The sequence below is a fragment of the Ctenocephalides felis genome, unplaced genomic scaffold, assembly GCF_003426905.1.
Source record: "Ctenocephalides felis isolate EL2017-DRISC unplaced genomic scaffold, ASM342690v1 CF-g0.4_SCAFFOLD_01170, whole genome shotgun sequence".
Lineage (NCBI taxonomy): Eukaryota > Metazoa > Arthropoda > Insecta > Siphonaptera > Pulicidae > Ctenocephalides > Ctenocephalides felis.
In genome coordinates, this window is record NW_020537324.1 from 21,543,767 (window position 1) to 21,570,185 (window position 26,419).

A 26,419-nucleotide genomic window follows, 5' to 3' on the forward strand; every position below is an offset into this window, starting at 1 on the left:
TACTAGTTGTGCCCCTTAATTGTTTGAATGTTAAGGCATCACTGATTTATAAAGTTTTAATAATTTGGTGCAAGCGACTTCCCATTACATTCTTGTCCAATCTAGTTGGGTCTAGTTCAAGGAATATAATTTCTCGAAAAAACGGATTATTGAGGTATTGTTTGTGGACAAGACGCATTACAATATAATGGATTATTTTATACATCTTTAGTGTTATAAACGTGCAAATAATCTAATTAATGAAAAGTATTAAAATATATTTATATAATTTCATTGTACTTAGATGAGACTTAGGCGTTAACAAGCTAATTCATGTAATTCCAAATAAGTAAGCTAGTTAAATAAAGTTCCATCTGAACTTGTTTCAATATTTTATACTCAAGTAAAATTTTGTATTAGTATTAGTATAAAAATCATCGTATTACAGCAATATGTTCCTCGAATTATGCGAAACATAACACGCGTCGAAGATAATTACCTTCAAAAACTTTCGAAATACTTCGCTCAACGACGGCGCGAGGGCAGGTACGACCCATCGCTAATAGTATTTCGCGAACTTTCGGGCTCGTAAAAACCTTTTAGCTCGCTCGAAAGAGAATTCGAACAAACGGCGTCGCCGTAGAGGCCTTTTGGCAGGTACGAGGTCCGCCCGGGCCACCCTCTCCTAAGTTCCTTTCTTTAGACTCCGGCTGAGCGTTAAACAAAAAGACAAGAGTTTAATGTACGAATGGGAGACAAATACCACCGGGATTTCTGTCGTGTTCAACGAACTATGCAAAATTTATCTTTAAAATTAGAGTGGGTTTGACGACGGTAAAAATCGAGTGAATTCCAATGCTCGTCGAAGTAATGTATTTTAAAATCTATATGCTCAAATTACGTAATACTCAGTCGTGCTCAATAAACAAAATTCAAACTTTCATTCAATACAAGTCATATTCTTCTTAGCAGATAAGTTCCACAAGCCGCCTGTCCACTATTAGTGTATACATAAATTCTACTTGTACATTAATCCTTTTGATACACTTTCCGTTACACATTGCATATATCGCACATAGATCATTCACAATGATCGTTTAAGAAAAATGTGATTCTATATCTACACAACCAGCAAAATGAAGTCATACTACATTTCAAAAGACTTCTAAACATCTCGAAATCCCGTTCTCGGTTTTCACAAAAATATAAGCGACATTTTCGCATTTACCGTTGGTACATAAATCAAACGCGATCTTATATCGCACGACATTGAATGTTATTAATGGTGACCGCGAATTCGCAAAGGATGAACGATGCACATTTCTCCCTTAGGCACTCGAGGTAAAGTGTGAAACGCAAGTCTTTTGGGGATCGATCGACCCAATTTAAAATTTATAATACAAGAATCGACAGCTCTGAACGAAGGGTCTTGAAAGGGTTTTTAACAGATTATTGTCGGGCGAATTAGATGCAAATTGTTTTGATGTTACAGTGCCTCCTTTCAAAGAATTATCGAGTATTAGAAAATGCGGGTAGAATACTGGTTGTTTCTTACCGCGTGCGGTTGGGGGCTTTCATATTTCACAAGAGGGAAAAAAAAGTAACAGGAATGGGACAAAAGTGGGAAAATTAATAGGTCTTTCCTCGAGAGACCTTTTTTTGTACTTATATATATATATATATATATATATATATATATATATATATATATATATAGGATTTATATTTTTTTGTTCCACTTTGATATATAAAGTACAAATAATCTTCAACACAGCATCGATTTCTTTCAACCAACGATCTTACATTTTGAAACTAATATATTTACAAGGAGATTTAGTGAGGATTGTCTAATATTGATATGGAATAAAGCCATTAACAAATGAAATGACCAGCAACTTGACCAGTTTTCAAATAGCATTCAAACTGAATGTAGCGTGTCCTTTTTATTACTTTCCGTATACAAATGTTTTACCAGATTATATATTTCTTTTAAATCTGCGTAAATACATACATATATATATATATATATATATATATATATATTATTTTATAGTGGCTTCATTTACAAAGTACAGCAAATACAATTTAAGCAGGCGAGACAGCGCTGCAAAGTTTTGCGCATCAATATTTTTTATTAAGAGCCGAAGTGGCAGACCGAAAGCACTTAAAGTATCGTGTTCTAACAACGTAACTTTCTTCTAACCTCATGGGCTTACAGAGCATAATTAATAAATGTAGGAAACGATGTTCGAAGTTACAGGTGCTCATAAGCATAAGCCTTTCAGATCCCCGCAATAAACAGCATTGACTTGGTTTTAATTTTTTCAGAGAAGAACAGCCGGATTTATTATTAATGGCATTGGGGCAAAGTGGATCCTTTGAAAGCAATTTTTTATGGAACTGTTTATCGAATACATAATGGATAATGAATTCATTATAGGCTGTAGTAGGAGAGAAAGTGTTGAATATAATCCATATATCTACATGTTAATGAAGTAGTATTTGGGATTAAATATTCATTAAGTAAACAATAAGGAAGCAAAATTTAATATTGAAAGGAAATTTTAACCTAATTGGTAGCATCGAATTCACGTGCACCTTGCTACTGCTACTTTAGAATTGAACCATCTAATGTTGTAAATTCAGCATATAAATATATATGACATATATGATTAAATTGTATTAGGTAATATAAAATATAAAACATCATCGAAGAAGAGGTTGAATTTTCCGTAGGTAAATGGTTATGGCGATGGGATTTGAATTAGAAGTCCAGAGAGCTCGATCCTTATGTCAAGCAGAAGTGATAAAAAATCATCACCATTACCAATTGTAAAAATGGTATAAATAAAATAAAATTAATCATATGTATGGGACAACTGTTTGGGTTGCTATGTATTAAGAGAGTCTTCCTATGTGATGGGTTAAAAAAATCGATTTTTTTTTTCATAAATTGCTCCCTTAACTTGTCTAGAATACGGTAGTAAAGCGATTTTAGAAAATTCGAAGTCGTTTTAAAGATACAGCAGAAACGGCTGGACCGAATTACTTGAAATTTACAGGGTACACTCAATATATTTCAACGCATGGAATGAACTATTATTTATCAATCGAAAATTTTCAAAACTTCGATTTTTTATAGCAAAAAACAAAAACACGCCTAATTTGCAACTTTTATTTCAAATGTCTATCAAAAATCCAATTCTTTTTTTATATTTATTTGATTATAGGTCATTCCGTGCTTTTAAGAATACAAATTAAAACGCCGTTTATTTTTTTTTTTTTTTTCAGATAAGCCGATCAGCCGGAATCGTGTAGGAAGTGGGAGCTCTTTTTTTCGAGGCGGGGGTGTTCAGAGCGCTGTAACTCTAGTTTTACTGAATATTTTTAGCTGAAATTTTATACTGTCCAAATATGTGTTAATGAATGATAAAAAACTTGAAGCTCTAAATATTTACTAGTCGTAGAAAAAAATCCTAAAATATCCCTAAAAAACAGGCCGTCACATAGGAAGACCCGCTTAAAAAGTAATATAGTTAAATAATTCTTCGCTAATGTAACCCATGAGTTGTGATCGCTGTTCAATAAAAATACTAAAAAGAAGAAGGACTTAAATGTAAATCTAGAAGATAGTTGAACTCACATAAAAGGAAGAAGCAACCCGTAATTCGTCTTTTTTCTCATTCGACATATGATATATGTGCAAAATGAATATCTTTGTGAAATTTATACTAGTGAGCATTCATAGAATGGACTCCCGCATTTGCTTCAGTCATATGATATTCGACGTTTACCATGAGTGCAATTTACGCGCCAAACGACCCCACACAGCAGAGGTTATATTTATCATTAAAAGATATATTGTACATCAAACAAATATGTACGGAATATGTAAATAAAAGTACTATCCAGAATGTGACTATGAATCACATAATGATGGAGGAAAAGGAAACATATGAAACGTTTATGGAAGATGAGAAAATACATGAAACTGAAAGCAAGATATAAGAGAAAAGATGAAAGTTGGAAATAGACGAATAACTTAGTAACTGCTCAAAAAGATGTTCAAGTTACACTCATTATATTTTTATTAAATATATTGTGTAACAGATTAAGGGAGATTTTAAGAGTTCAGGAGATTTAATAAGTTTAGATAATTTCCCTATCTAATCCAATTCAATTCATTTAAAAATATTCATTCTTTTCTAATTCCTAATATACATCATAACTATTTCTTTCAAAAATTCTAACTGAATGCAGGAGTATACCTAAAATACACATTCGGTTGGAAAGACAATCACATGGAAACACAAAAGTATATTACAAGTCAGAAATGAGGAGAACAAGCAAGTTTCCAAAAGCATATTCAATCAATAAAACGCCTAAATATGGTGTCGAATCACATAAAACATCAACACAAATAATATATCATTGTACTAGGATGATTATCTTGAAATTGTCATACAATATTGTCACGCGATGAAAGATATAAATTGTAATACTAAAATGATAATGGTGTTCATAATCGTGAAATATATCACACATAACAAAGTGTTTAGTGAAATAAAGCGATAGCAAAACATGGTTTGGAAATATTGATTTGGATAGTTATGATAAACTAGGCTAAACATTAATAAATGAATTATAATTTGGTTAACCTTAACATATATATTGAATGAATATCACAATTATAGATCAGTTAAGTTATCAATCGTACATTCAATGAATAAGTAACAGGTATAAGATAACATATAAAAAACCTGGAATTATTACAAAATAGTATATATATATATATATATATATATATATATATATATAAACTCTAATAAAACTTACATTGCTCCGACATAGAGTACATCCCTCTTGCTGTCCAAGTGGAATGTTCTGTAGTACATAAGTCCGCATTCGAATTCTCGCACATGATCTGGAAAAAATTAAAAATAAATAAAACAATCTGGATTTTACAATCATTTATCGATTTAGTATTTCTAAATAAATAGTAGATTCATTAATTGTAGAGAAGTATTCACAATAATAATATATATACGCCAAATATTTGTTGCCCTTTGCATAATCTCTATATAAACACGACCATATTATTTAAAGAACGTATTTTTGTGATCTAAAATATAAGGTTCAGCATAAACTCTGATAAATTATTCAATGGATTTATTAAATATTCATGCAGGTTTATACTCATAACGCCAATAATCATCCGCATGATAAAATATTTACATATCACGTATCAACGTGAAATGTTTCACCATAATTACACTTCGATTTATTTTGAGTAATGATAAAAAGAGTCGTTAAAATGGTTTTTCGTAATTGGCTTTTAATTATATTCCTATGCTAATAACTAGGATAATAGATCATTTTAAAATTATTGTTTTTGGGTAAAATATAAAACAGCAATGCGACGTTAATGAATTCAAAATATCGAAGTGTTTTTTTATGATAATGGATAAAATATATTGGAAATTGATTTAATGGCATATTAAAAATATAGATAAAAGTGAACGAAAAGTGATAGAAGAGTGATAGTTACATACGTTAAAAAAAACATTCATAGAAAAGGAATATATACGTTAGAAAAAATAAATCTCACTTGCAAAATAGTGAATTTAACACCAATAAATAGAAATATTGTCAATTGATCATTGAAAGCTACAATCGAATTTGATCGATATGAAGGAATCTAAAATTATCCTATATAACTAACAATTTAATTATATATTTTTATAAATTTTATAAATTATAAAAGAAACACTGGCAACGGATTGATTAAAAATGAATAAATTAAAGATAGAACTTGATATTATAAAGATCTTCTATATTATAAAATATTATAAAGAATTACTTTTGAAATTAGAATGTAGAAAATTATGTATACAAATAGTAGATCTTGTGAGAGAATTGATAACTTCAATAATGATATGATTAATTTGGTAATACTATGATTAGTTTTTAAATAATTATCAGAAAAATAATCTTTTTCTATTAGTCAATAAGCTGGCCCTGAATTTTTTTTATAAATCCTCTGCAATCAGAAGATCCATAGTAGAAATCATCTGGTGTTAAATACTTTTAATCCTTCAAAGCTACGTTTCATTTTGTAATTAGTTTTATATTGGATAAAAATATATGATTAAACTAATACATCACACAAATCATTTTTCAACAATTTTCCAAATAATAATGATGTCATTATAAAAATATGTATTTGTTCCATTTGTAAAAATCGTAGTTAAGAGTATAAAACAACGTCATAGAGCATTTAGTATATATGAACGAGTATATAAAAAAATTAATAATAAAAACTAAAATTTTGTAGCAGATAATACAAATATAAATCACAAAATTGCATAAATTTTTTTATTCGAAAGAATAGAGCGACAAAGACCATGTAATAAAAAAATAAAATATTTGAGATATCAGAATTTTAATCAATTTTTAAGACCTATGCTTGATATAGAACAATATTATAAAAGTAAAAAAATACCCTTTCGTTACGAGTGCCGTATACATATGGTGGCTTGCATTATGTATAAATATATAAAAATAAATAAATATGTATATATGTATGAACATTTGGAACATATAAAAATATGGATTGGTATCCATACGGTATTACTACGCACATTTCAATTTTAATATTGTTTTGATTATGAATATTAGAAATAGCTATCAAAATAATATTTTATAAGCAATCATGAAAATAGATTAATATTATATTTTACATACATAAAAAACATTCTGTGGGTGATTTTTTAATTGACGCTAATTCAGGTCTATGAATCAACATTTTTTATTCTCCTTATAGCTGATATATTGAGAACTGGTCTTTATAATTCGTTGGGATGGTCCTCAACTTTGATAATATATGAGTGCCTCCTGTCTAACAAATAAAGTTATCAAATTTGTATATTTTTGAATAAGTCAATAGTTAAAATTATATAATTATCAATAAAATATTGTGAATTTTATATTGAATGGAAAAACAACTACTGAGTTGTTTTTTTCAACATGCCTTTGTAGTATACAATGTCCCTTTTCGGCCGACTCTTGTAAATTCATTCATTGAATGTCCTTTACTGGACAGTTGTAAATAAAAGAGATAATAAATAAAAAAAATCAAATTCTTATAGAAAATGATCGCAGTAATTCTCATAAAAATGCAATAAGTCAAACTGTAAATTGCTATTAACAGTTTCCAATTCGCCTATCTATCCATTAATGAGAATGATTTACAATAGCGCCATACGCCAAATCACGAAATTGTGCAGCGCTATCAAATAACTTGGTTAGTGCAATAGCACGTTGTCTATATTGAATTTCGAGGGAAATTGTACCCGCTCTAGGCCTTCCATAGTATCGTGTGAATGTGCAATGCGCGTACACAAACAATGTGCTCTACTGGACGAAACAGAGATTACCAAATAATTGTCCCACAATAATTGTCAAGGAAGCCGCTGGCTGCGGACAATAGGTCCAAATATCATCATTTCAACAGTTCGATAATATATCAAAAGCGAAGTGCAGGCACCAGAATGGAAATTGCTAGTGGACATGTTCGATGGGTTTGAGTTTAATTAAAATTGTCGATTTAACAAAAATTGTTGGAGGCACTGGTAAAATTTTGGTTTGGTCGTATCATTTATGTAATAAGGTTATGATTAACTATTGAAATATAATTACTGGTCCAAATCAGCTGATTTGTATTATTATACAATAACTATATTACGCGCCAAACCAATTTTTGAAACATAAATTAAATCGTATGGCCTGCTCATATGTAAGTGGCTAAAACGACTAGTTCTGGTTATGGATCTGGATTTTAATCAGAATCAGGGGTCCCGAGATTGATCCCGCTTCAAGAGCCTATCGTCAAGCAGTAATGACAATGGTTTTCACTTGGAAATAAAAATAAAAATACGTTTTCAAGTGGATATAGCCTGATCCGACACTGCTGCATCAATAAACATTCACCCTATCACAGAAATTGTAATAATAATTCATCACACAGAGATAGGACAATCTCTAAAACCAACTAGTTCAGTGTAGTATTACACAACCAAGTCAGTCAATATAGCACAACAGATTATAAGTTTTGATTGCTGTTCAAGATGAAGCAATCAAAGCTTACAATAAGAAAAAATCGTATAATAATCTATAAATTCTGATCTAAAGATGAAAAAGCAGCATTTACTAAAGTCAAGAAAGTACAGTTCATAAAATCAAATAATCAGTTGAAATGTAAAAATAATTGTTCACTTTTTAGTTTAGTACTACTTTTTCGATACAACATTGTCTCCTACTTGTTCCGAATTTCAATTCATAAACCAAGAAAACAATGAAAGTCCACTCTAGTGCGCCAGATTAAGAATCATGGTCTATCTAATACTCTATTGAACTTTCTGTAGTGTTTAATACATTAATTTTTGCTTGAGGTCATCAATAAAACCTTAAAATCAATTGCGTTATATAGATGTACTCGTAGTACTGTAAAAATGTTTTTTGGCATAGATGATTACTTTTCAATAGGAATCATGATTTAAGAGTCCTATGGGTTGAGGCAACTGCATATGAAGGCAGCCCGATGGTTTCATATATTGCATTATATAAAAATAAGTCGGGTTTTCCTTTCTGACGATATAACTCCAGAACACACAAACCGATTTCGACGATTTTGCATTCGTTGGAAAGGTCTCGGACTCCGTGAGGTTTATAGTAAGAAAAATTTAAGAAAGATTTCAACAGAAAAGCGGAAAACACTTTTCCTTTCTTCACATACAGCGTCATCTCTAATACTTAGCATGTACTACAAACTACTATTTTTTGTTTGACTGCTACTCATTTGTTTGAGAGCTACTCATTGTTCTCTGCTTAGTTAATTTCATGTGACAAACCGGCATTGTGTTCACTGTGAAATTGTGCAAAAAATGTAAAAAAATAAGTTATTCGTTTCCTAACATTTCAATTGAAAACCATCAAATCAATCACGTGTATTGTGCAAATTTTTATTCAATTTCAATAGCAGGCAATTTTTTCTTCATGTTTTAATCAACAAACAAAATGTTACATAAAGTAAAACCATCTGGTAGTGAAACGGAGTTCGCCCGGTTTGCTAGTTTTATATATATTTTATATTAGCATTTTTCTAATAGCGATATATGCTTATCTTAATGTAACAATACCGGAAACAATACCGGAAACCTATTTTCACCCATATTTGCAGTAAAATTGTATATCACTACTATTTGATATCAGGTTGTTATAAACGCGTGGTTCAACTGGTACTTCGTGATCACTTAAACAACTACAAACTCTCTTAATAATTAAAAATATGAAAAAATATATAAAGTCTTTTACTTTTTATTATAAATGTAATGTATTATCTTCTAACAAAAATATACAACATATCACATTACGCCGAGAGCACTTCTAATTAAATCAGTATCATGTAAGTCAGAATGCATTAACGCTTCGATTAATTCGCATTGTCTCTATACCAGTCTTATCCTAATGCTAGTTAAATGCATTAGTGCGTTAATCAACAAAGGCGTGTCATATTAGTCAACAGTGTTGAATTATTCTTGGCAAATGAAGGATATGATTTGATTACCGGTGCAACTTCGTCGCACTGCGATACCGAGACAATATGCTTCAGTCTATTATGACAAGGCAGTCATGCGTTATTAATAATAATGTTGATTTTGGCCGGTATTATATTTGCAATAGAAATTAGTCCTAGAGTTGTGCAAAGCGGATGGCTTTCGGCTGTGTACCAATAGAACATTAATGAACAAACTTGGCCCAGTTAACAACTACCTTAGGCGACAAAATAAATTAAGTTCGAAGTACCCTAAAAATAAACATTTAGTCATTTGTAAGTATTACACACAATATCTGGTTAAAATATATTGCCTTGAATAAACATAATAAAAAAAATCCCAATACATCTTTTTTTTAATTTTAATTTAATTTAATATTGAAGTTCCTGTCTGAAGTCCTTTTCACTAGATAATAATACTTGACAGTATGATGCGAAAAAATATTTTAACTAATGGTTCACAGAATTCATTTTGACCATGAAATTCATTATAATAAGTGCATAAATTACTGTAACATATTAAAACCTAGAGTACTAAAGCAATACAATTTTTTTAAAGTTATAACTTCATATTGAAAATTACAACTATTCAAATCAATATTCACATAAAATTTTGAAAATTGAGATAACAGTGCAATTTTGCAGCCTCGTAGTTAAGTTTTCTTGAAAAAATTCATTCTTGAATTTAACATCAACAAAAAATGTCTTTATGCATTATTCATACTTCAACCACTTTTCATTTGAGTAGATTTCTGATAAATAGTGTAATAGTGTTATAGACTAAATAAAATACTGGTTGATTAATTCTTTTTAATAAGTAGGCAAGAGTTGCTTGAACAATATTTCAGTGACCGAATCCAAACAAATCATATATCACTATTTATTTATTTGCCTATTTAGAAATACGTACAGAAGTATGTATAGGATTTTTATGAATATATATATATTTCGTTTTTGTAGCATTCAATCATAATAACTAGCTTCTTATATGAAAAGAAACGATTCGAATTAGTTTCTTGAAGTTTTGCTTTTGTACACTATTTAATTCTAAAATTATTATAATTATGATTATATAAACACGTATTTATATAATAATCTTCCTAGATTTTATTATAATTATTGTTCAATTTCATATAATATTTTCTGAAGTTCAATATTTCTCTCATTCCGCTTCTATTCTTGCAGTTATAGAATACTTTTTCATTTTACTTTATCGCAATAACTATCATATATTTTTTATAAGTAACTTGAAAATAGTGTAGCAAGTAAAATGAAGATAGAAAAAGTCGAAGAACTTTGCTGGTTTATGTTTCCTTTGTACATCCTGTGAGGTCCCAAGGTATCTCGCCTTTGGGAACATAATCGAAGAGCTAAATAAAATTTAGTGTAGATAGTAAATGAAATTAATATTTAGATGGAAACAGATTCTGATTGAAAATAGTTCATGTATTTAATGTAACGCCTATAGTTTTTCTAACATAATTGATATTTTACTTCAACAGTATTACAATAAAAAATGTTGTCATAAAACGTCATTTATTTGCAATAATCAGTTTTACCAATAAACTCATGAAATTGACAATTGACTCTAGCAAGTGACTCCTACTCACCAATACTATAACAAACTAGTTACTTTTTCAATATCACTATCTTATGAAAGATCATATTTATAAGATATCATCTTTAAAATTTTTCAAATACCACGTTTTTGCAATAATTAATGCAATTATGTATCAAACACAGTTTATCCAAAAATTGTAAGACAAAAATGGGAAGTGTTTTCAACATAAGGTTTACTAATCAAAAATAAATTGCTACTTTAAATATGTTTTTTGTGGACCCTGAATTTCTAAAATTGGTATCTTTGGAATAGTATTGTATTGAACATCTATTTCAAAAAAACAAATTTTTTACTGAATTTTGACCTCTGACTAGTGTTGCGAGGTTCGTTCCAAATGCTTTTTGTATGGTCGTGATAATTTCATTTCTACACTGAAGATTTATGAATAAACATTGATGAAACTTCGAAAAAATGATTGTAATTTTATTGTTGACCTGTTGATCAACTCATCGACTACTACCATCTCCGAATGCTTTAAGGACAGAAGAATAGAAAACGACGTAGCGCAGGAAACATTTATGCTTGTCGGCGTGGATGGCTCTCATGGCAGTTGCCGAGTTCTTCCTTTGTTTGTTTATTACTTGTTATGTATTTTTCTCGTAGTGTTTTTAGTACAGTACCGAAGCGTGTGTACATTGCTGTTGAGAGGATTTAAAGTTGCGTAATTGGATGTTTTCAAGTTTGCTCTTGAATGACAATCACTTTATTTCGCCCGCCCGGAACGAGCTACCAGCGGCGATAATTGGTGATGAGATTAGATGTGTCTTTTACAAAAATCTGCGGATTTTTGATGCCACCGAAAACCGGAGGTAAACAAAAGATTTAGGGAAAGTGATACTGGTGCATGTGTAAGCACTGTCAAGTTCTTGGAGGATAAAAACACGTTGGCATTTACACAGGATTAGTTACTTTCAACTTGTACAGCCAATATATTTATTATAAAGTGTAACAATTCACTTCAGTCAACTTGTTTACCATCAGAAGGTAAAAATTAAGTTCAAATATTGGAATGTTATTTTTAGAGATTTATGTTGAGTACTGTTGGTGTTAATCCTCAACTTTTCTTAACCTTTAACAATCCACATGTTTCATATAAAGTAAAGAAGAATCAAATATCACTAATTTTCAATAGAATAAAATATAGAATCAATTGAAATATTACTTATCACTTTAAAATTTTATGTTGACAATTATACAGATATTTCTGTGGTAAACTTTATAATAACGATGATGAGAAATTAAATGATCATTTCTACGTTATGATCGAGATAGAAATTTCTAGGCTAATGTCATTAGATTCAAAAGTGTAGAACAATGGTAATTACTTTTATTAAGTCTTATCGCTTTTCCTTGACTTATATTTTCTGCTTCATTTATTTCACTATACCAGGCGAAAATTTATTAAAAACTTAACTACGAGACTGCAAAATTGCACCGTCATCTCAATTGTCAAAATTTTATGAGAATATTGATTTGAATGGTATTAGAATACAATATGCATGGAATATTTAATTTTCAGTTTCAATAAATCCGACCACAAACCAATCTCATCGATATCTTCTCACGTGCGCTTAAAGTACTTTACCCGAACAGTTTCTATCCGCTTATTATAATAGTCCACATAAATACTAATTAAACCTTCGACATTTGCGCGCTTTCGGTGCCATAAGCCGCAAACCCCGGACCGCAGAGTTTCTCATGTTATACTAATTCCCTCACGAACTCATTCTATAGCCAGCCGGACTGTCCCCATAAAATGAGAATGAATCATTCTGCTGAAATCAGAGCAACGCCAACCGCAAAACCTATATGCTACTTGCATTGAATTAATCTTATTTGAAATGGCTCGGATTGAAAATAACTCTTTTATGCACTTGCATATGCTTGGTGTAATAAAATTATCATTTCGTGTAAATTTAATTCTCAATGGATCTAACAACTGATCATAAAACATTCCTGTTTTCAACATTTAGTAATAAAAATACACATTTGTTGAAAATTCATCATGTAAGTATCATGCAAACTTAAACTAGTCAAATAAAAAAAAGGAATCGATTGTTAGAAAAGTAATCAATTAATTAAGTGATCAATCTGTCTGCCATATTTTATTAGTCAGACATCTTATCAGTAGTTCACTAAGTAACAATCAAAATTAAAAAAAAATGAACTTATTATTCAAGAAATAGATCAAAACTCTCGATGTACATTAAAATTTTATTATAAAAGTTTATCCTCAAACCAGTTTGGATGTATGGCATCCATCTATGGGGTGCTGCTAAAGTCAGAAGCATACAAACAATGCAACGATTCCATAATAAAATACTCAGACAAGCAATATCCGCGCCAAGGTATGTACCGACATGGTTAATTCATCAAGACACCGATACACTCACAATCAGTGAAGAAATTAAAAAGAGTGACCTTAACTTCAAGAGCAAAATTGACGATCATCCAAATGAAATGGTAGCAAGCCTGATTGATGTAACAATTTCCTCTTTGTCAAAAAACACAAGAGAACTTATCCGTCACTGCTTCTAGATGCCAGCTTATTTCAAGACATCCTGAGCCTATATTACTAGATAAATAGAGTACCACTTGCACTATCTATGAAATCACTATTGCGCATCTACGAGTATTTACAACATTCCTCAAAAGGCATATAAATTCAAATTTGCTTATAAATCTGCGACTTGCCATTAATATCTTGTTGTCCCATCATTTTTCATTTTATTGCGATATATTTGTCGTTTGTAACCAGTTTTCGACCACCCGGGCTCTCATTTAAGGAAACCCGATCTGTGCGATACCGCGCAACGCTGCCGGGTAATAAAATATTAATTTGATTATAAATCTGAACTAAGTACCCATAACGTATTATGTGAGGCAACAATGTAATATCCGTACTGCACAGGCGACCTTTATAGTGAATCGACCATTATTCAATGAAATACTAATATTAATAGATTTAAATTGCGGTATTGAAAACGGTAGATGGCCTTAACTATGATTACAGTAAGCGCTTCATAGGAGAATGAGAAATTGTGGAAGTTATGTCAGCAAGACATAAAATAACCATATCATCTATTTTCTTATGGCAATATAAATAGACTAGAAAACCCTAATTTGATATGCCCTAGACAAGAATTAAGAACACTTCGTATTGTGCAAGGACATGTTGGAAAAACAACTGAATAGTTGTTTTCTCATTCGATATAATATTCACAATATTTTATTGATAATTATATGGCTATTTAATAAAAATTATTAATAAGTAGAAAATATTGTAAGTAGTAAATCAAACGCGTAGTGTAGTATCTAGTAGATACTTAATAATATACTACTAGATACTATGTATAATGCATCGTAAATAAGTCTTGACTAATTGTTTAATTTAAGTTGCACTCAGCTGAAATTCCGTAAACTCGAATACGAATCTCATTTAAATTGTCACTTAACTCTTTAGTGCTTTTACACCACTCAGCTATAGTTAATTATGTATATCACTGCACAAAGCATTCGTAGAACTACAACATCGTTGGAAGTCTTTTCCCAACGTTTCTTTTTATATTCCAATTTCTATCTCAAGAAAAACAACTTTCCTGATAAAGGTGTTTGACACAGCTTCTCTGTTCCATCCAACAAGTCAACCATATATATTTGATTTAAATCAATTAGTGTTTGTTCAAGATACTACAACTCATGCTAATTCGCAGAGTGTACTAATTTAGTTACGAAATCAAACAAAGCTCCAAGGGGATGCTGTAACAGGCGAGACGTCGTAAGTAGTGAATTATGTATTACTTTCGCTGTTGAATACGATAATGTATTTGATGACTTCGGGTAATAGAACTTTGGAATAGATATGCCATCTACGGTAAGCTAGTTATAATATATTAATCAGGTTATTGTAAGGGTCTGCTGGAGATTCTCAAACGACCTAGTAACAAGATATAAATAGTACAAATCATAAGAGAATTTTTTTTTATAGATAAGGCGTCATTATATTTAACCTTTTTTTATTAATTGCAATCAGAAAAAAAATCAATAATCTGTTGTGAATGATGCTTGTTTCAAGTTTTTTTTGCAAAATTAGTAGAATTAGATTATTTTCTATAATATTGGAAGGCTACCCAGTGGTCATTATTATTGTTGTACTATTACACCAATGCCACAAAAAATTCTTTTTAGTTGAAAATATATTCGAGATTAAAACTGATGTAACTACTACTTGATAGCAGTGCGTTTGATAGCAGTGATCATAAGATAGTTAATGCAGCTATTTCGATAGCTAAATACCTAAAAGATCTGCTTATAGTTACCTACAAGTACCAAGTATTAATTTATCTAATATAATTTATCTGGAATAAATAAAAACATAGGATTTAAAGAAGAATACATTGTACAGAAACGTTGGTGAATCTAAACTTGATAAAATTACAAGATACAAAAAAGTGATTAATGGACTAAAACACTAAAATACTTAGCCCTTAAAGGACTAAAACACTGTAATTGATGTCCTGATGTATGAGCCAATTTGGGATATATTTCGGCGTTTGTAGACAGATTTTCAAGATTTTAGTTTGAAGTATTAGTTTCTATCATATTAATATTAGTTTTACTAGCCCAAGACTGGATATTAAATGCCCACATAAAATGGACTTATTGTAGGTTGATTAAAGTTTTTTTTAGTTATTATTAACATTTAAATATCGATAATGTCATCATAAAAGTTTTGCTTACTTGTAGAAATGTTGAAATAATTTGTACTGTAGTCAGTATATTATTACAAATAATATTTTAATGTAAACGTAGTTAAAAATTAATATTTCAATTTGTTTAAAATTTTAATAAGTGGTTTGCATTATTATGAATTCATTTAAGTATTAATTATATTACATAACATATGATTTATGAAAAATAAAAAATTCATCTTAACACTATGTAAGGTAGAAGTGTATCCACACTCTCTGAAACCGTTCTATTTATTTAGTATGTCACTCGAGCGACCAAAGTGCTTTGGGACATTGTAAACCGCGCAAGGCAATTACAATGTGTTAATATTGTAAGTTAACAGCGTCTTCACTTCGATAGGTACACAATAGAATATCTAATAAATCTGGTGTCAGACCAAAAAAAATCAGGAGTTTATACTTTCTGCTTCAATACTTAGATAGTAATTGAAACCCAAAGTGCCAATTTTTGTCGTCCATGATTTAACAGATTTTTTATTAAGATGAAGGCGCAGTAAAGCGATAAATTTCAGGTATTACGAGTTAATTCATTTATCTCTGGTCTGACAGCAGCTCAAGGGCCGTTTCTCTCAAAGTTGTTCCCGGTATCGCGGCAACGGGCATTGTTACGACAACGGCACGTAGGCCAACTAGCAACTAGCATCCCGGCATTCAGCATTCACCATCTAACATTCGCTATCGGAATGCTAATGTCAGCACAAACCGCCCCTGCGATATGCTTCACGACCTTTGGCTCACGTAGCCTGCAACAAGGAATACAGTGTTTTCTTCCTGTCCTTGCAGATTTTTTGTTTCGTCAAGTGACGATATGATATGTTGCTAATACTCTATCAAAAGTTAAAGGAAAAAACTGGCATCATTTTACTACTGCCAACTATCGCACTGCTATTTTTAAAATCATAATAATATTTTTATAGTACTTCTTTTAAATACTTTCTATATAAGAATAAATAATACGGTTTGGAACTAGATACCAAGAAAGGCTAACATTTTAATAACTTATTCTTTAGTTTGGCAAGTAAATCAAATATTTTTGAATACATTACAAGTATTCGATCCGAATATCTCTTTCATAAGTAAGTCGTCCTGTAATCATGTTTTGAACCCATAAACCTAAAAACCAACTTGTAACTGAATTTCTTTGTGTCATTTTCACCTATAGATTAAAAATATACTTATCCCCAATGAAAAACAAGACCTATATCCTACTAGTAAGACAGTGCACGTGTATCTATACCTATAGGATGGCACAGGTCTAAGTTTCCGGCGCAGTTAGTACTAACGACCAGGATATAGCATAGGGTGTCGTTTGCGTGTGAGACATAACCCTTGGAGTTTCTTACAAAAGGTATGCTGGGGAAAAGTTTTGCGGCGCAAACTTTTAAACAAGAGAATCCAGTATGCATCTGCCTTGAATTACTAAAATAGTCGAATTACAATTCGGTTATATTACCCGATACCCATTGCTATCGAGCGATAAAACTTAATTGAACTTGGAAACCATATATGCGGATTCGTACATGAATTTAATAATAGATGTAAGGTACATGCATTAAGTTGTATCATCTGTTATATATAGCACTACAAAAATTATATATAACTATGTCAATAACAAAGCCAGACTTTCATTACAAATTTTACTAAAACAAATGTGTAATAAAATATATTATTTTAGTAAGCAATAAAAAACAAGCAAGGAGGGAACTGAAATAAATCTATGAGAAAGTATGAGATAGAATATATAGCCAAAATAATATAGATCCTTTCCCCTCATTCCGAATCAAATTAAGTTTTTAGTTTTCTAGAAGAAAGCAATACTATAATCCTTTTGCAAACAGAGGTAAATCACTCGTTAATAACAATGCCAAAGTCGGGAAAGTTTTGAACTTGCCCCTGAGTACTTAGACGAGAGAGTTATTTATAAAAGACGAATTTCACCTTTTGTTTGCATTATATTTTAAGTGAAAGCACGAAATCTTCTAGAATGTGATGCCAATTGAAAACTTTTTCAACTTGTTTTTGGAACTGCAAAATCATACTATGTAGATGTTAAAAATCATGAAATATTATTCTTATTAATTAACAAGACTTGTAAGTTGTATCAATATATATATACTAGATTAAAATTAGAAATGCTTAAAGTTTCACTTATAGTGATAAATCTTGAAGCAAAGACCGTCCATGGACGACATCCGTGTACACAGTACGTAATGCGGATGCCGTCCATGGACGGCACACGTTGCGAAAGGGTTAACAGCAGCGTGTGTAAGTTCTGAGCATAGAATTCATAGAATAGCAACAATATGTTTTTATACTATCTAAATTAAAATATAAAATTGATTATATTCCTACCGGAGGATATCCGTACTAATCGAGTGAGAAAAAATCAATATCTATATATAGAATTTCCTAGAATGTGCAGGAAGGAATTCCACATTTAATTCCATCGGATCCTGCCATGACAAGGTTTGCGATGCGAGATAATGAAGAAATAAAATGCCCATCCAACTCTCGTTAACCAGTAGCAGTCTGCGTATATTTTGTGGAAGTACATTAAGAAACTTTTGTGTACAAGTGTAGTGAGTTCCATGTTACGCGTACACAACGATTCTGACAGCCCTGAATAAATGAAACAACAAAAGTTGCGCAAATTTGGTACCGTAATACGAGATACGCTTTGTTATGTGCTACTATTATAAGCCGCTTACAACGATATATCATTTTACACGCCGGAACACGACGCTGTTTATTGTAATTAGAATAGATTTTATAATAAAGTCGTTAAATGTTGTAGATCTATATATGAATGGACTAAAATAAATACAAAATAAAATTTTCATTTCCAGGTTTATTTTCTCCATACTTTTTGTTATGCATCTATTAATTTTATCTTTCTTGAGCTCTTCCCTATTTAGAAACAAAGTAAAAAGATAATAATATGTTACAAATCAATATGATCGCTCCACCGGATTAAAGACCAGTAAAAATTTCAACTACTATTGTGGAATAATTTTGCAAGGGATGGTGTGAAAAATTAGTATACTTTATATAGATATTTTTTGTATTTAGACTGCAATCAGAGCTATGTGTTCTGTCGGCAGTTGTCAAAAACAACCCGTTGATGGCTATTTCCCTTCTGATAAGATATATTTGTAATAGCATTGTAAATATATAGCAATGCTTCGAAAAACTATTTTCACTTGATATCCTTTTAGAAATATATAATCTCAAGCAAAATCTGATATCAAACTGCCCAAGGTAGGTATCGAACCCAAAACTATTGGTTACTAGATTACGTTCATACAGCTTCAGAAAAAAAAACTTACGACTGTAGTCGCTAGTAAAAATATCTATAATTGAATTATATTAACAATTTATTTTACAACCAGTATATTATTTAAATTAATCATTTATTCAAATGCAAAACATGATTCACAGAGTGTTTCAAACATAATCCTAAAGGCTTCAGTAAATGCATCATGCATTATCGGGTTATGCAAATACCATTAGTACAATATTAAACAATAACATTCAGAATTATCAGTATTCAGTTTCGACAATGAATGTTTAATGAAATATTCAGTTCGTTTACATTAACATGCCGATATTAAAAATCTATAAAATAATAACAAGCAATTCTAGAATAAAAATTCACACTGGTCAAATTGAAATGGTTAGCAGGTTGCGTGTTTTGATATAATTTTAGTTAATTTGGAGGAAAACGTATTTTTAGATGAAGATCGTAAAGATTACAAAGTTTTAAGTAGAATAAAAGAAACTTCAATGACTTAATGGTAATAGGAATAAAAACTTAATATATCCATTTCTATTTATTATTATTGAATGCAAGTTCTTATGTTGTGGAAAAGAATTTCCGCAATCTCTATACATTTAAAAAAAGTAAATTACACCCTAATGAGCCCTTAGGCAAAAACGTACATTTCTGCACGATGTTGATTGATACAACTGTCAAAATTAATCTAAAAGAAATGCAAAATAGGTGTTTTCGGTGGTTCCGTTCTGTGCCGCGTATTGATTTTTAAGTCTAATTTTAGGGTACATTATACATAATGAAGGGAGCATTGCGACAAAAAAACGGAATCTGTCGCAAGAGGAACGAATATTGATATTTTTCACTGGTCTTATAGCGAAAACCCTCTTCATTTTTAAGCCTATTGTTTCGATATCAAAAAAAAACAAAAGCTCTTTAGCTCTCGGAATGATGAAAAATTGAGGAAGCAATCATTTACTTGCGAATAATTCAAATACAGCAAGTAATCAAATTATGTTTAATGACTCATTTATTTTTATAAGGTATTTAAATAATGTCACCGTTGGTATTTCATCAATTTTCAATTTGAGAATTCTACATTTTTATATAATAAAGACTACGTAGCAAATTATGTCAAAAGAGTTGAAATTAAAAAATATTTAGTATTCTCCCCCAGTTTTCAACCATTATATATATATATATATATATATATATATATATATATTTACATCTTCAACCAGTCTATGAATAACACACTATCCATTTGTGATTTTTTCAAATCAGTATTTTGTGAAAATATTGTGTAATTTCAAGTTAATGTTTATAATACACAGTATAGTGCATTACCATATCCTAATACCATGGATTATTAAAGTTTTCCAAATTAACACTAAGATCAACTAATTTTTCCACGGAATGAAGGCTAGGATTATAGCCGAAACGTATGGATTTAAAATAAATTTTTGAAATTAGATTATTAGACTTTGTTAATACATATGTCAACATCAAATTCAGAATCATACAAAATATATATATATATAAATTAGGGTGGTCTTTAATATGGACATTTTCAAATTTCCTTGCTCTTAAGGGCTCAATTGGTTCCAAATTGATAAAAATCAATTCTCTGAAAGTTTTAGCTCTTAATATTGTTTTTTTAGATAGAGCGCAATTCAATCAAAGTTTTGTATGGAAATAGCATGAAAAAATTTTCAAAAATTTTGCAGAGTGTCGAATTTTCAATAAAAAATGACAAATTTTCACTTTTAATTCATTTGTCGCTAAGTTATACCTAAAAATTTTTTTTTTCATTTTCAAACTTTTTTCCATGCTATTTCCATACGAAGTTTGATTGAATTGCGCACTATCTAAGAGTTAATATTAAGAGCTAAAACTTTCAGAGAATTGTCATATTATCAGTAGCATTATCAATTTGAAACCATTTGAGCCCTTGGGAGCAAGGAAATTCGAAAATGTCCATATTAAGGACCACACTATATATTTCTAAACGATCATTTTTAACTCTTATCTATTGCGCGCGGTTTAATTTTCGCAACTTTATTTTTTTTTTAAATTAAACTTCTCATAGGCCTATAATGTTTTAAGGTGTTCGGTTTGACTATCGACCCTATCACCATGCAAAGTTTTATCAAAACCCCAGAAGAGTAAACCTGAGGTTCTCCTTGTTAGTGTACCGAAGTATTATAATTTTTAGCACATTGTAATTTAAAATGTAATACAAAAAGATATAAATAAAGAGACAAAAATTCGAATTAATTTGCAAAAGGTGCTGACTACTAAATGTTAAGACATTAGCAAAAGTGATCAAAGTCCAAAAAAAAATGACAAATTTTTATAAGAAAATTATGTTCTCAAAATAAAATCATATACATACATTAAAGAATCTCATCATGAACAGTTAAACCATAGTTTATACAAACATGCTGTTGTTAAATATAAATTAAATATACATCTTAAAGAAACGATTTAAAATCTGAATTTGCTTATAAATGATTATTCTATACCAATAAAAATCCAACATAAATCATTACTTTGCACAACAATGGCCATTAATGCGCACATTGATGCATTGTACGGCCGCAATTTAAAGTCGTGACATGAATCAATAAGCAGGCGTTTCCAGGACGCTCGTTGCGAATGTTGTCACAATGATGATAGGTATTGTCAACAAGATGCAATGTGTTGTAGGGTTATGTGTAATATGTCCCGATCAATGGACATATAATACGACGTAACGCCGTCCGAATCGGATACTAACGTAAATCAATTAGCATAACATAGCTTAACTGTTCCTCGGCACACAATGGAATCGCATACGCCAACCTGACCGCCTGCTTTCAGGGATGACAGGTGTCCGTCGATATTAAAGAATTGTCGAAGTTAAATATTACACTCTCTACAATTCACTGATTAGTATATTATATAAAAAATTCAAAGAAATGCACGATTTGCGAATACAGTATAATTTTGGTCATCATTAAAAAGGTCATGTGCATGAGGTATTATAATGAAAAAGAGAGCAGCTGGCATACAATAGCTCACAAAGCGACGAAAAAAACGGTTTCAGAGGATCATATGTATAGAGATATATATATATATATCTATAACTTCGTCAAAAAATAGATATCGAGATGATTTTTTTTTTAATGATTCTAAGGTTTTTAGCTTTCATAATACCAAAAAGTCTCCAAATCGAAAAAATAAAAAATAAAAACCAAACAACCCCCTTAAGTACATTTAGAAAGGACTATAGCAGCGGTTTCCAACCTTTTCTTCCTTGCGCCCCCCTTTCGAATAACAAAAATATTGCGCCCCCCCTTCTTATTTTTCTAACAATTTAATTTAAATATACTTAACATAACTGAAATTATGCCATATAATACACAGTAATATGAAAAATATACATACGAACATAACTATTTATTATAAGAATTTTCTGTTTCACATAAGTAAGATCTCACAAATGGTAATAAAATTTCTAAAGCATTATTTGTCAAAGTAGCAAAATCGTCCTCTACTGGTAACCAAAACTTAACAATATATTTTCGTCCTGAAACATCTGCTTCAATGTGCTATTATTAGATAAATCAATTATCATTTTCTGCTCTGCTTTTGAATGACCAAAATCATCATGTTTCTCAAGGACAAATGGATTTCTAATCCATTCGTATTTGGACGTAATTAGATAAAGTAATGCGAAAATTGGTTTCGTAGACTAGTCATATGACTGATATAATAATAAGATCTTTATTTACTTCTATTTCAAAAGTGGGAAACATGCTAAAGTTATGAAGTTATTTGATACTAGCTATACACAGTTCTAATTTTTTTCATAAAAGCCGTAATCTTGTCTTTCTGAACAAAAGCACGAATTTGAGATCCTTGAAAAATATCAACTAAATACGCAAATTTTGCGAGGAACTTTGTGTCCTAAAACAAGATTGCTCCGTCTCTTTTGTTATGAGCAAGAAATATAGCAATTTCTTTTTTGAACTCAAACACTCTTAGAAGTACTTTAAGTATTTTTGTTGATTTGTTTTTGACACTTACTCAGTATTTAAAAATAATATTTTTGAAACAGCTTTGCGCCCCCCTTGGAACGGTATGGCGCCCCACCAGGGGGGCGCGCCCCACAGGTTGGAAATCACTGGACTATAGTGTAGTAATATGGAAAATTGAAGTTATCTGAATGAAAAGTCTAAGTCGACAGCTCTACTCTAAGTCTAGAGCAATCAGCATCTGGTATTAACTATTTCTCTGAAAATAGTTATTAAGTCGAAACACTAATTGTTAGGAACAAAAGTTAATTAGGCATTTTATATAAAATTTAAATCATTAATTTCAAATGATGAAAATTGATTTAAGCACTTATTCACTGGGATGACAGATACAATCATTTGAATTATATCTAGTTATTATTTTTAGAGTTGCATGAAAATGCAAATATGATATGTCGATCGATTAACTAACGATGACCAGTTAGCAACCCTTGTTCTCCGTATGCAGTTCGAAGTGTGATATATCATTTAATATTACATATAGGTAGAGAGATAGTAATTCGGCACACATTCCGGGGTCTTTAGTCCGTTTTCCAAGTCCCTGTGACAGATCGCCAAACCCCCCGCAGACAACAAAATTGTTCGACCGCAACGGCAAGGGAAATTGGACTTTGCCGGGCCGAGTTTGCATTCTGTAAGGCAAACGTGAAAGTCCGGTCAAATAAGCAAATATTAGCAGAACGACTCACGTTCTGAAATATCTTTATTTCATTTCTTTCCTAGATGCTGAATAGAGAAATTCTTTTTTCTTGACATCAGCTTTTGTAAACTGTGAGGTTGAACTGTTAAGGAGTAAAGATTTTTTTAAAGTTTCTGCAGGCAATATGTGAATTAAGTATTACTATTTGCTTTTCTAGTATAGCAATAAAAGTGTATACTTTTATTGGTAACTGTAAGTTTCGGCAAAGGATGATAAATATAAATTTCATATTCAAGAAATACAGAATTATCGTCTTTTAGTTAATGCTTTGAACTTTCACACCAGTATATCCTAATATGATCAAAATACTTACAAATTATACAATAAAAACGATAGAAAACATATGTGAACTTACGATATACACTGTTTTCATTTCATGTTTTTGCTGTTTATTTCAACTATACTAACTACTAATAACAATGAATTTTCTTTCTATGTTTTATTAGATGGGATTTTAGAAAGAAATTTTAGATACACTTTTTGGGATCGACCCTGGCGCATAAAAGAAAAATGTTACGGTAAGACAATGTTACGCTCCGACTTCCATACATTATGCTAGTGAATCATACTAAATACTGTCAAAATGTCATGTATTTGCTGTTCATTCAGGCGTTTTACACATAAACTGCAACGTCACTCGTATGTTATGGAGCTATACCAGAAACTGTTATCTAACATCGTTTTTTTTGACATTTGTGCGGGTTTTAGGTTATGTTTACTATCAGACAACCTGAGAAACTTGCCTGACTGCACACCAACCGCATGACTTTTATCAATATTAGTATGGAAAGTTCTTCAGAACATGACCTTGCCATAACATTTTTCTGTTATGCGGCAGAATCGGTCCCTTAGTTTATTGTTAGTGCAATAATAGCATTGTAAGAATAACTGGCTTGCATATAAATCCTGTAGTAATTAATTCTATTATGAAATATAAATATTAAAATAAAATGAGTTGAGAGCAGATTTGTAAAAGAGAAGGGTAACGATTTGAAGAGTTAAAACCAAAAAGAATGCAATATTTTAGCATTGCAACTAACAATAATCCTAATAAAATATTCGCTATAATTCGCAATATTTACGGTTCCTTAACTCGTATTCGAGACACATGAATTCTCTCTAAATATTACAAGTTTTAGCAGCAGCATTTTCTCGTAATAAATCAATAATATGAAATAATACCAATGATAATTTTCAAAAAACTAGTTAAAAACTTAAAATCCATTGGTAAGTCATGTGCACGATAAGTGCAAATACGCTTTTTTATATTAGTTGAAAACCGATCAGTTACTATAAACTGGTGATTTGACCTAACAGTTGTCCTATCTATACATAATAAATTTTATATTTACAATTTCAGTAATGCTGATGTTTTCAGTTGATGTATCAGTGCTCAGAAAGGCTATTTTCACTTGAAAACATATTGCTCTCTATATTTCCAGTAACATGACTCGGTTATATTATATAGCCCGAGACGCCTATTGATCCTGGGACCTCTGATTGCAATCCCATAGCTGTAAACACTAATCCACAGCTCAAAATTCATAAAAATGAACTCCAAAATGTATGTTGAAAAGAGAAGTGCAGGGAAGTTATTAACAATTCGTATAGTTATGAACAAAAATGATGTAACATTATCAATGTGCCTAATATTACCAAGCGCTTATCAATATATCACCGTATTTACCGTCCATTAATTCGTATCCGATACACCCTCATTGTTTACGGTCTTTGCAGTACGTAAACACATATGTAAATAAATGTGGCAGTGTACACAAGCGGCTCAATACATCTGGTCACGAAATGCTCTATCAAGGGCCATAGATCGCGGCAATTCAGGAATACCGCACCGAGGGCGTGCATAGCCTCTTCTTTAAGTTTCCATATTATCCAATATAAACTTTCTTAGCTGGGGAGTTAAAAAGAGCGAATGCATGCCTTTGATCAGACGGAAAGAACGAGCCAGAAAGATTTTTATACCGCCATTAAATATACTGATGTAGTAAAAGACTAACTCTAAACATGGTAAGGGATACACCGTCGAAAGTAATTTAGAAGACTGCTATCCGACATAAGTAACTTTGAAATGGTTTCGTATATCATGCAGCCAAAATAATCAAATTTTAATATAGGGGTATACATCTGATAAAAATAGAAGGTTTTATATTGATCATAATTTATAAAAAGCAAAATTAGATAACGTCCTTAATAAATTAAAATGAAGTACTTAAATACTCAAAGTTTTTAGTACTTGTGTATATAACTACATGTATAATGGTGCATCAATGGATATTATATGATTTTATTTGACATCCACACATTTTGCCAAATGTTAGCCTTCATTCAGTGCAAAATAACTCCATGAAACGAGAATATGCAATATAGTTTTATGCAGTGCAATATAG

General features: G+C 30.7%; 1 protein-coding gene across 2 annotated transcripts in view; it reads right to left on the bottom strand.

The window, feature by feature from the left end:
* LOC113365944 (semaphorin-2A) overlaps positions 1-26,419 on the bottom strand; it is a 596,710-nt gene that overhangs the window by 210,953 nt on the left and 359,338 nt on the right. For both annotated transcript variants that reach the window (XM_026607489.1, XM_026607488.1), the window contains one exon: positions 4,816-4,903. In XM_026607489.1, the coding sequence (XP_026463274.1) occupies positions 4,816-4,903 (88 nt within the window). The remainder of the gene's footprint in view (positions 1-4,815; positions 4,904-26,419) is intronic.